Source organism: Serinus canaria, chromosome 5, assembly GCF_022539315.1.
Source record: "Serinus canaria isolate serCan28SL12 chromosome 5, serCan2020, whole genome shotgun sequence".
NCBI classification, from domain to species: Eukaryota; Metazoa; Chordata; class Aves; order Passeriformes; family Fringillidae; genus Serinus; species Serinus canaria.
The window spans coordinates 60,502,020-60,513,048 of NC_066319.1; the positions used below are offsets into that span (position 1 = coordinate 60,502,020).

At 52.6% G+C, this 11,029-nt stretch overlaps 1 protein-coding gene across 1 annotated transcript; it reads right to left on the bottom strand.

The window, feature by feature from the left end:
- Positions 1–94: 94 nt before the first annotated feature.
- KLHDC2 (kelch domain containing 2) lies at positions 95–9,641 on the bottom strand. The gene is made up of 14 exons (XM_030240506.2): positions 9,537–9,641; positions 7,983–8,149; positions 7,140–7,219; positions 6,206–6,323; positions 5,069–5,184; positions 3,882–3,963; positions 3,694–3,777; positions 2,736–2,816; positions 2,593–2,651; positions 2,315–2,424; positions 1,812–1,884; positions 1,062–1,149; positions 709–761; positions 95–348 (listed from the first exon to the last, which is right to left on the bottom strand). The coding sequence occupies exons 2-14, from the start codon at positions 8,136–8,138 to the stop codon at positions 225–227; spliced, it is 1,224 nt and encodes a 407-aa protein (XP_030096366.1). The 5' UTR covers positions 8,139–8,149; positions 9,537–9,641; the 3' UTR covers positions 95–224.
- Positions 9,642–11,029: the final 1,388 nt, after the last annotated feature.

Consider the following 11,029-nt stretch of genomic DNA (forward strand, 5'->3'; position numbering starts at 1 on the left):
GCCCCCATGGACATCCCCCACGCTCTCGGGGTCGGCCTCACCCCCTCGGGGTGCACAACCCCACACCTGGTTACAGCTGAGGCTCAGGCTCATCTCCTCTGGCACCAAATACATTTATTGGAACATCTCACACAAAAATAGGTTCTCTCTAGGCCATTCACATGCACGGGAGGGCGAGAAGCAACTACCTACACACAGAGGGTGGAGCACAGCCAGGCCCGGGCTCAGGAGCCCGAGGTGTTGTTGCTGCCGAAGCGCTGGTTCACGCTGTGCAGGAGGTGCTTGGGCAGGCAGTGCCATGAGCTGGCCAACATCTCCTTGAAGCAAATCACGGCCTCGAGGCACAGCCTGCAACACAGGGAGAGGCTGCACTGGGAGCTCAGGAGGGGAAGGCTCCAGCCTCAGCCCTGGCTGCTGCTCTGGCAGCGTTTGGTAGAGGCAGAATGGTAACCCTGCCCAACTCGTCTTAGAATCCCAGAATGGTTTGGGTTGGAAGGACCTTAAATCCCATCCCATTCCACCCTTCTTCTATGGGCAGGGACATCTTCCACCATCCCACTGCTCCAAGGCCTGTCCAGCCTGGTCTTGTGCACTTCCAGGGATCCAGGGGCAGCCACAGCCATGGCAGGGCCTCCCCACCCTCCAGGAACTTCCCCCTGCCGGAGAAGCTGGGACAGACAGTTCCCTGCTGAACTCTTGCTCTCTTACCTTACAAGAGATCTTGGCTGGAGGGAGAACACCAGGATTTCATTACTGTGAGCCTGGAGGGTGGCAGAGAAAGAGAGAGAATTGGTTCTGTGGGCTCTCAGCAGGAGCCAGAGCAGCCCAGGCTCACACAATCAGGGAATCCCAGAATGCCGGGGTTGGAAGGAGCTTAAAGCTCATCCCATTCCAACCTGCCCTGGGCAGGGACACTGGAGGAAGCCTTGAGGCTGCCCAGCCTTGAGGGACTCTGGACAGGAGCAAAGCATTTCCCCCTCAGGCTTTGTCTGTGCACCTCTGTGATCCCCGAGATCAGCACTGCAGTTCCCACGGGAAGGGGAAGCTCAAAACCAACTCACAGCTTTGGAATGGGCCAGAAGGTTGTTGGCACAGCCCCCAAAGATGATCACCTCGCCCTCCTCGCTGGCACAGGCCGTGTGCCACAGCCTGGGAACAGAGAGCAGCATGGCATTAACCCAAAGCCCAGCTCTGGCAAGATCCCTCCTCATCCCAGCCAGGCCAGAAGGAGAATGGCAGGAAGCAGCCCTGCTTTAACTCCTTAACCTGGCTCAGGTCACCTCCCCTGCCAGAGGGAGGAAGACTCGTGCTTTCCATGCCACACTGGTGCATCACACAGGTTGTGGGGCTTTAAACTGCAGCTCACCAACTCCTACTTCCTCAGCAGGAAGCCAAGAACAGCCCTGGGTGTGCACAGGATGAGCCTCTGGCAGCACCTTGGTGACACCTGCCCGTGCCTGGGTGGTGGCAGAGCAAGGACACTGGGTCCAGTTAGCTCTGCTGCTGGCACTCACAGCCTGGAGTCCTCTGCAGCCAGATCACTCCCTAAATCCCAGGATCAAACCCTAAATCCCAGGATCAAACCCTAAATCCCAAGACCAAACCCTAAGTTCTGTGCTTCCTGCTATTTCACAGGCTGCCTGCCCTGTGTGGCCCTGACCTGGAATTCTGGGAGCACACAACCACCTGCACCTCTGGGACACGTGGAAAGGAGAGCTGTGAGGAGGAACCAGAGTCCTCTCTCTGACAGCCAGCACCAGGTGCTTCCACAGCCCTTCTGTACCCAATTTCCAGGGAATTGTCTGCCATACCTTGGTTTATCAGAGTAGTTATGCTCAAACTGTACCCACTCGTTCTTGCTGATACAATAAATCCAGGCATCACCTGAAAACAAGAAAAATTCCAGATAAAACCAGGATTCTGTCAGCTCTGGAAGTTGCTGCAATATACAAATACTCTGGTGTAGCACATCCCATCTCTGTTCTTAGCTAAATCAAATATTTTAGGAAAAACCTTATAAAACACTGACTCCTGTTTGACAACAGGTGTTTAATGTAACAGAGATTTATGGGGTGAAGGTGGAGAATTGTAAAGCTGTCTCCAATTGCAATCTGCACTTTTAGATACATTTTTAGAGCAGATCAATTGCTGGAAGTTCTGGTGTCTCCACACCCTCAGCAACTCCTGCTCTGTGGAATGAGGAGTTGGAGCACACAGGAGGAATTTAGAAGGAATTCAAGGCAATCCTTCCAGCTCCTGTGCAGAGCTGTTCCAGAGCACAAAGGCACCACCAAATCCCTTTGGAATGACTTACTCAGGGGCTGCTTGTTGGTGGTGAAGCCTCCGAAGAGGAAGAGGTGATCCGAGGAAATCGGCGTTAAGGAATGCCACGATCGGCCCACGGGGCAGACGCCTTGGGTGAGTCTGGATCGCAATAAAAACACCCCAAATCACCTCCAGGGACAGCAAAATCCCTCTCCCTCTCCTGCCCTGATTATTTCTCAGCTATCTGCAGGATACTGCAGTGACCCAAGGACAATGTGAATTTCTTTAGGCACAAGAATTTCACATGGATGGAGGCAGAGCACCCACATTTCGTTCCACTCCCACGTGTCCAGGTTCAGGTAGTAGAAGTCGTTCATTCTGGATTCCTGCAAGAGAGCAGAGCGTGGCTCAAAGCTCAAATTCCTGCTCAGGTCTGGGGTGAAGCACAGCTGAAACAGGGCTGGGCTTACCCTGTACCTGCCTCCAAACACGTAGCCCCTGTTCCCAACGGTGGCACAGGCGTGGGCGGCTCGAGGGGACGGGGTCTTGCCCTGGGAAGGGACAGGGACAGCACAGATCAGTCACCAGGGGACAAGAGAGGCTCAGCCCAACTCAGATTTAAGGCCAGCAAGGATCAGAGTGAAAAAGCACAGCCAGTAAATCATCCTGTGTGCAGGCTTGGTTTTTTGATGGATGGGAGATCAGAGAACTCATTAAAAATTGGGTTTATTTCTTCCCTCTTGAAGTGTGTAAATTTTGCTTTTAGCACAGGGTTCAGCCACAGAAGACAGACTCTAAATGAGACAGTGACATAATAAATCCTTAAATTCATAAATCATGAAAGTGTCCAAGGCCAGATTGGACAGTTTGGGCTAGTGGGAGGTGTCCCTGCCATGGCAGGGGTGGAACTGGATGGGCTTTAAGGTCCTTTCCCACCCAAACCATTCTGGGATCCCATCAAACACCATTTTTCTTGAGTCTCTGAACCACCTGAGACCTGTATGAAGCAATCAGAGCAGCTCTTTGGCAATCTGGAGCTCCTTGTCTCACATTTCACTTCCTCCAACCCTGTGGCAGCACCAGCCCATTTCCCTGTTCCTGAACACCCCGTTTGTGTGTATTTGCAATTAGCAGTGTTTAATTGTCTCATGACCACAACTCAGCCCCCAGGGAGGAACCAGCCATGCCCTGGCACTCAGGGTGACAGCAAATCCCACTGCCCTGAGCACAGCACAGCTGCAGCATCAACCAAAGCAAGAGACAGGAAAAAATGGATGAAGACAGATCTAAAGAAAAGGCAAATTTCCTCTTTCTGCAGTGGATCTGTCTAAAGAAATGGTTTAAATTCAGTGGAGATGGCTCCAAGAACACTCCTAAAGAACATTACTGAGCTGTGGCTTAATTAAATGACAGCAAACCATTAATTACCGTAGTTATGGGCTGGCTCCAAGTGAAAGTTTCAAGGTCCAGAATGTGCACGTGGTCGTTCCACCCTCTAGGAAGACCTGAATTCTTAAAAAAATACAGAAAAAAAAACCATAAAGAAGCAACAAGTTCTAACAAGCACTGCTGAAATATGAAAAGCTGAACTAGAAATGGCTTCCAGGGTTACTTACCCAAAAAGAAGTTTCATCAAATTCAAATGTTCCACGTTCCTTCCCTTCAGGAAAATAGCCATAGCCTCCAAAAAATATCAGCCTGCAGGAAAACATGGAGCAAGAACTGTGAGAAATTCTGTTATTGTCCATACAAATATAAATATAAATATAAATGAAATATAAATGCTGTGCTCAGAGAGCCAGGGGAGCTCCTTTGGTTTTCCAGGAGAGGGCTCTGTTTGTTGCCTCACTGACCCTCCCACCACACTGAATCCCTCTGGAGCTGCTTCCAGCCTCGGGCTCCCAAGCTCTGCTCCACTTGCAGATCTCTGAGGCTGCCAGGGTGTGCAGCCTGGCCACTGCACTTCGGCCTTTGCCACGTTCTTCTCCTGGAGCTGAAGTGGGAATTGCCTCCAAGTTTTACCCTTGGGGTTTAGCCTGTGTTAGGAACTGGCAGGGCTTTGCCAGAAGTTCCTGCAGGATTATGGAGAGCCAGAAAACAACCTGCAGCACCCAATTAACCGCCCACGGCTGCAGCCCTGCACAGATTCACATCTGACCTGATGCTATCAGTGTGCTAATGAGGAGCTCACTCCCCACATCAAGGAGCTGAAAAAGCAGCACTGTGGGCAACTCCACAGAGCCACAGAGCATCCCCAGCTGGAAGGGACACACAAGGGCTTCCCACCTTTCCTGAGTCTCTGCAGAAAATCCCACAGCAAATCTCCCAACTGGGAGCTCTCTCCATGGAGTGGCCAAGGCAGCACAAGAGTTAAACTCCAAAATCCCAGAATGGTTTGGATGGAAGGGACCTTAAATCCCATCCAGTGCCAGCCCTGCCATGGCAGGGACACCTCCCACTGTCCCAGGGTGTCCCAGTGTCCAGCCTGGCCTTGGGCACTGCCAGGGATCCAGGGGCAGCCCCAGCTGCTCTGGCAATTCCAGCCCAGCCAGGAATTCCCAGTTCCCAATCTCCCACCCATCCCTGCCCTCTGGCACTGGGAGCCATTCCCTGGCTCCTGTCCCTCCATCCCTTGTCCCCAGTCCCTCTCCAGCTCTCCTGGAGCCCCTTCAGGCCCTGCCAGGGGCTCTGAGCTCTCCCTGGAGCCTTCTCCTCTCCAGGGGAACATTCCCAGCCAGCCCCATGCTGAGGGAGGAGGAGAAGGGAGAAGCCAAGAGAGGGCAGAGCCTCGCTGGGGCCTTACCTGTTCTTGTACACCCACACCCCCAGCTTGTCCTTGGACGAGGGGGGCACCCCCTGGCACTCCACTCTCACCCACTGCAGCACTTTGTCCCTGGATCTGGCATTTAACATGTAGAACTGGGAAAATAAAGAGATTTTTTTAAACTCACATCACCAACAAAGCTTAAGTCTGCTGTTAAAATAGCAACTTTAAATTAACATGTGTTGGCATAGAAATAGTAATAAATGAAAAGTTCTTTTCCTAGCTGAAAAGTAGAGCACCGAAAGTATTTGCAACAAAAGATGAATTCACAAATCAAAAAGTCCTGACCTTTTTCAGACTCAAACACCTTTTACAGCATTAACAGGGTTCTGGGCACTGAGCTTCAGCATCCAAAAGCTGATACAACTGTGGGATACTATGAAGGTGTGTACAGAGCACAACTGTCCTACAGCTACAGAGCGGTTCAGAAGTTTACAAAGTGACATTTTTTACAGTATCACCCCTTCTCTGCATTTATACAATTGCACAGGAAGAGAACCAGCTGCCACCCTTACACACCAGAACTGAAATGTAAGAATGCCACAGCAGGAAGGGAAGAAATCACCTTACAAATAAATGAGGCTTGTGTCAAACTGCCTGCAAAAACTCCTTCTAGTTTATATTTACATAAGAAACATATGATCTTACATTTACATAGATAAAGTACATATTTATATAGACTAAAACCATTTAATTTAAACCACATTGCTGCCAGACAATCAGAAAGGATCATGAATTAATTCTAGTAGAAGGAGTGGTGGTGGGTCAGTGGTCTTGAAGGACTTTTCTAACCTAAATGATTTTGGGATTCTGGGATTACCACAGACTCCAGGGAACAGAAACATTTCAAGCCACCCCAGATCAGTTCCAGATCAGCTCCTGACATTGTTCAGGCAACTCTGGCAACTCCCATCTTTTAAAACCAGCAAACTCAGAGGCAGGGACACAATCCAGTTGCTGAGGGGAATTGCACAAGGGCAGAAGCGATGCCAGCTCGGGGTGTTCCTGCAGTGCTGTGAAGCTTCCAGGGCACAACCCCGTGGGAAAGGATTATATGATATGATATGATTTTATTTTATTTTTCTATTATTATTCCATTAGAAAGGAATTCCTGACCTTGTTGGTGTTGCCCCGGGCGTGGTGCCCCCCGAAGAGGTAAAGCACTCTGTCCACACACACGGCACAGCTGCCAGACATGGAGGGGGGAACATCTCCCTCAGTCTTGCTCTTCTTCCTGCAAAACCAGGGTGGGATCTTTCACCTGCTCCCAGGGAACAGGGATGGGCTCATCTGGAGGGTTTTGATGACCACAGGTCACTGTGGGTATTCAAGTCTGTTCCTCCCACCTTTGCAGATGTAACAATTCACCAAAGGACTCTGTTATGATGGAGGGGTGGGGAAAAGGCACTTCAGTTAATAAAGGGGTTTTTGGGAGTGGGAATCCCATCTGCCCAGCTCAGGAGTTTGGAATGCTCAGACTCCTCAGGCAAAGAGGATTCACCTGTGTAAAATGCAGGTTTCCACTTTGCTCCTGGATCTTTCCTGTTTGTAAACACCATAACCACAGAGAGGAGATTCCAGCCCGGGCCCCAGGCTGTCCCTGACCCCAGGGAGGGCTGGGAGCACACCTGAAATCCCATTTCCAGCAAAGCACTGAGCAGCTCCTTTGGCTGCATCAGCCTTGAAAAACAACTCCTCACAAGGCCAAGAACTGAACAGGGATTCCCTGACCACCACGGGCACCAGAAGTGGCACAAAGACAATTTCCAGCTGCTCTATCCCATCCCAGGAATCCCAAAACACCTCACACTGGTGGTCACACGCTCCTATCCAGGCTGCCTGCCCCAGCTGCCTCTCCTGTTTCATCCTGGAAAAACATTTTGGATGCTTTCACAGGAAAAATCTCCAAACCTGAAATATTTGACACACTTTTGCAACAGTTTGATAGGTGGGAACAAAGAGATCAGGGAATGCTCTCCCTGCTCAGTCCCTTTCCATATCAATTCAAGGATTTATCAGATTGTTTTCCCAAATGAATGATTTACTGTACCATCTTCCAGTTTCCATGTTGTAGATCCATATTTCATCCCTAGGCAGGTAGAAGTCATAAAACCCCCGGACCTGAGCATTCTGCAGGACAGGTCAGAGAAGGAAAAGCAGGGTTAGAAGGGTGTTTGACACATGGAATTACAGACTCCTGGGAACGTCTGCACCCCCTCTGGGACCTAATCCCAGCCCAGATCTCAGCAGCAGCAGTGCCTGTACTTCCCACACTCCTGTGCCTCCCACCTGCACAGAGAGCACAATCAGCCTAATTTAGCACCTGCTGGGGACAATCAGCTCCCAGCAGAGCCAGACAGGGCTAAATGGAATTAAACCTCTGTTTTATAGCCTGAGCCAGGGAGCAGAAATGAGCCAAAAGCTCCTTTTTCCTTCCCCCACCCCCTCCATGACAGGAGTTTATTTACTGAGTTCACTGGCAATGACTTTGTCACTGAAATGATTTTGTGGTGCTGCAGCACATGCATCCCACAGTGTGACAACAACAAACCTGGGACCCAAAAAATTACTACCACCTAAAATGATAAATTACCAATTACCACCCAAAAATACAGTTGTGCAAATAAAACCACCACTCCCAGGGTGCACAACAACTCCAATCAGACAATACTCCCTTCACCTTTTGCCAAAGGCAAACGACACCCCAACAATCCGTGTATCTGCCAAGCTTTTAACACCCGTGATTTATCCCAGCGTTGCAAAACACCCCTGAGGGCCGTGTTACAAATTGCTCGCTGGAGCTGCTGTGTTCCGGGGGAGGAATAATTCCCCAGAGTCACGCCCGGGTGGATGGATGGGACACGATTCCCAGGCTGGAGCAGGGCAGCTGTACCTTGTATCCTCCCCAGACGTACATGCAGCGCCCGTCGGTGACGGCCACGTGCCCGCTGCGCTCGGCGGGGCTGTCGTTCTCCAGCTGCTCAAAGCCCTCCTCGGCCGGCGCCGGCAGCTCCTCGTCGGCCGGCAGCTCCTCGTTCTCATCGGCCATCTCGGGACGTGCTGCAGGCACAGGGACATGGAATTCCCTCAGCGGGATCAGCCAGGGCAGCGCCTGGCCCAGCACAGACCCCCAAAAATCCCGCCCTGGGCATCCCAAAGGCTCCTGGAGCTCTGGCAGCTTCGGGGCTGTGCCTGTTCCCTAGGGAGCCTGAGCAGTGCCAGCACCCTCTGGAATAGTGGAACCCTTCCCTGATACCCTGACCCTCCCCTGACACAGTGTGGGGCTTGGAAAAGCCAGGATGAGCTACACAGGGCTGGAGTCAGAAATGTCCCAGGTAGGGACTCCCCAGCGGTGCACGGCTTGTAATGGTTACAGTTGCCACAGTGACTCAAAGTGTCCGTTTTAAAAAATATTCAAAATCTTATCTATAAATACTTGATTGATTAGCCCAGGGAAGCTGTGGCTGCCCCTGGATCCCTGGAAGTGTCCAAGGCCAGGCTGGAGCAGTGAAAAAGGTCCCTGCCTATGGACGAGATGAGCATTAAGGTCCCTTCCAACCCACACCATGTCAGAAAAACCCCACGATGTCAAAACAAAAACCCCAAAAAACAACAATCCAAAGGGGAATTAATTTGACAGCTTTGCCTACAACAGCAGCAAATCCTGGAGCTTTTCAGTGTCCCCCACAGCGGCTGAGTGCAGGACAATGTCACCCATCCTACACAAAACCCCAGAGCCAATGTCCCTGCTCCAAAGCCGCGCAGAACGCCAAACCCCAGACTGTGCTGGGGAAACACAGATCCAAGCTCAGGGAAGCCAAACAGCCCAAATTTGTGCACCCAAATCCAGGGAAAAGGACCTCAGTGGGACAATCACACCCTGCACTCCAGGTCAGATACTCTGCTGTTCCCATACACCGCTCCTGAGGGGTTTTTGCTCTTTAATTTTAATCACTCCGCCACGGCGACGCTGCACCACCTCCGGGGGGTTATCTGTGAGCTTTAATTACGATTTCTAATTTAGATTGGCAAGCCTTGCCCACAGCCCCGTGAAACCTGCCTGCTTCGAGCTAGCGGTGCCTTCACCGTCTCGGAGAATAACACCGATATGATATTTATCTATAATACATAGGTACAATATTCTGTTATTCATTTTGCCCCTCAGACACGCTGGGCCGCGTCCCTTCAGCCATTTCCCCCTCAGCTCCCCTCAGCCCTGCGCGCTCTGCCCACCCCCTCACACACCGCAGCCGGGGGCTCCTCACGACACCTTCTCCTGTCGCGACATGCCCGAGCGCAGGGTGGGCCTGGCGGGCTCCTCACGACACGCTCAACTGTCGCGACATCGCGGCCGCCCGAGCGTTGCCCGCCGCCGTTACCGGCCCGGCCCGAGCCCGCCCCGCGTCCCTCCGAGCCCCCCGCGGCTCCGGCCCCGTCCCGCTCCTACCGCGGCCCCGCCGCTGCCGCTCCGCCGGCCCTCCCTCCGTCTGTCCGTCTGTCCGTCCGTCCCTCCCTCCCTCAGCCGCTGCCGCGCCGCAACATCCGCCGGGCGGGCGGCACCTTCCGGCGGCAGCGCGCAGGCCCCGGCACCGGCACCTGAACTCGGCCCGGGGCACCGGGCACCCCGGAATCAACGCTGCGAGGGTCTGAGGGGCCCCAAAATTAACACTGGGGGCACCGGGCAACCCGGAATCAACGCTGCGAGGGTCTGAGGGGCCCCAAAATTAACCCTGGGGGCACCGGGCACCCCGGAATCAACGCTGCGAGGGTCTGAGGCCCCAAAATTAACACTGAAGGCACTGGGCACCTCAGAACTAACACTGGGAGCATCTGAACCACCCCAAAGTTGACACTGGAGCACCCGGGCGTCCCGAAATTCACCCTGAGGGCACCCGAAGCGCCCCAAAATTAACACTGGGAGCATCTGAAATACTCCAGAATTCGCCCTGAGGGCACCAGCACCCCCAAATTCATCCCGGGGGCACTCAGGCATCCCAAAGTTAACACTGGGAGTATCTGAACCGCCCCGAAATTAACACTGGGAGCGTCTGAAGTACCCCACAGTTCACCCTGAGGGCATCCGGACACCCCAAAATTAACCCTTGGAGCATCTGAAATACCCCCGAATTCACCCTGAGGGCACCGGCACGCCCAAATTCCCCCCGGGGGCACCCGGGCACCCCAGAATTAACACTGGGAGTGTCTGAACCACTCCAAAATTGACACGGGAGCACCCGGGCACACCGAAAATCATCCTGAGGGCACCTGAACCGCCCCAAAATTAACACTGGGAGCATTTGAACTACCATATTTCTCCCTAAGGGGACTGGGCACCCCAAAATTAACCCTTGGAGCATCTGAACTGCCCCGGAATTAACACTGGGAGCATGTGAACTACCCCAGAATTCAACCTGGGAGCATCTCAACCACTCCAAAATTGACCCTGGGAGCATCTGAAATACCCCAGAATTCACCCTGAGGGCACCTGAATCTCCCCAAAATCAACACTGGGAGCATCTGAACCACCCCAAAATTAACACTGGGGCACACAGGCACCCCAAAATTCACCCTGAGGGCACCTGAACCACCACAAAATCACCCTGAGGGCACCTGAACAGCCCCAGAGTTCCCCCTAGGGGCACATGGGCATTCCAAATTTAACACTGGGGGTTCCTGAACTACCCCAAATTCACACTGGGGGCACCTGAGTAACCCCAAAATTAACATCAGGACACCCAAACCACCCCAAATTCCCACTGGGGACATCTGAACCTCCCAAAATCAACACTGGGAGCAAAACTAACCATGAGGGCGGCTGAACAACCCCCAAAATTTACCTTGGGGCATCAGAACCACCCCAAAATTAACCTCAGGGGCACTTGAACCTTGTAAATTCACACTGGGGGCACCTGAACCCAACAAAATTCCCACAGGGGGCAT

Excerpts from the sequence above, each read along its gene's own strand:
- KLHDC2 (XM_030240506.2), bottom strand. The coding sequence starts at position 8,138 with ATGGCCGATGAGAACGAGGAGCTGCCGGCCGACGAGGAGCTGCCGGCG. Across the intron at positions 5,185-6,205 it reads CCCGGGGCAACACCAACAAG|TTCTACATGTTAAATGCCAG; the intron begins GTCAGGAATTCC and ends TTATTTTCCCAG. Across the intron at positions 1,885-2,314 it reads CACCAACAAGCAGCCCCTGA|GTGATGCCTGGATTTATTGT; the intron begins GTAAGTCATTCC and ends TCTTGTTTTCAG.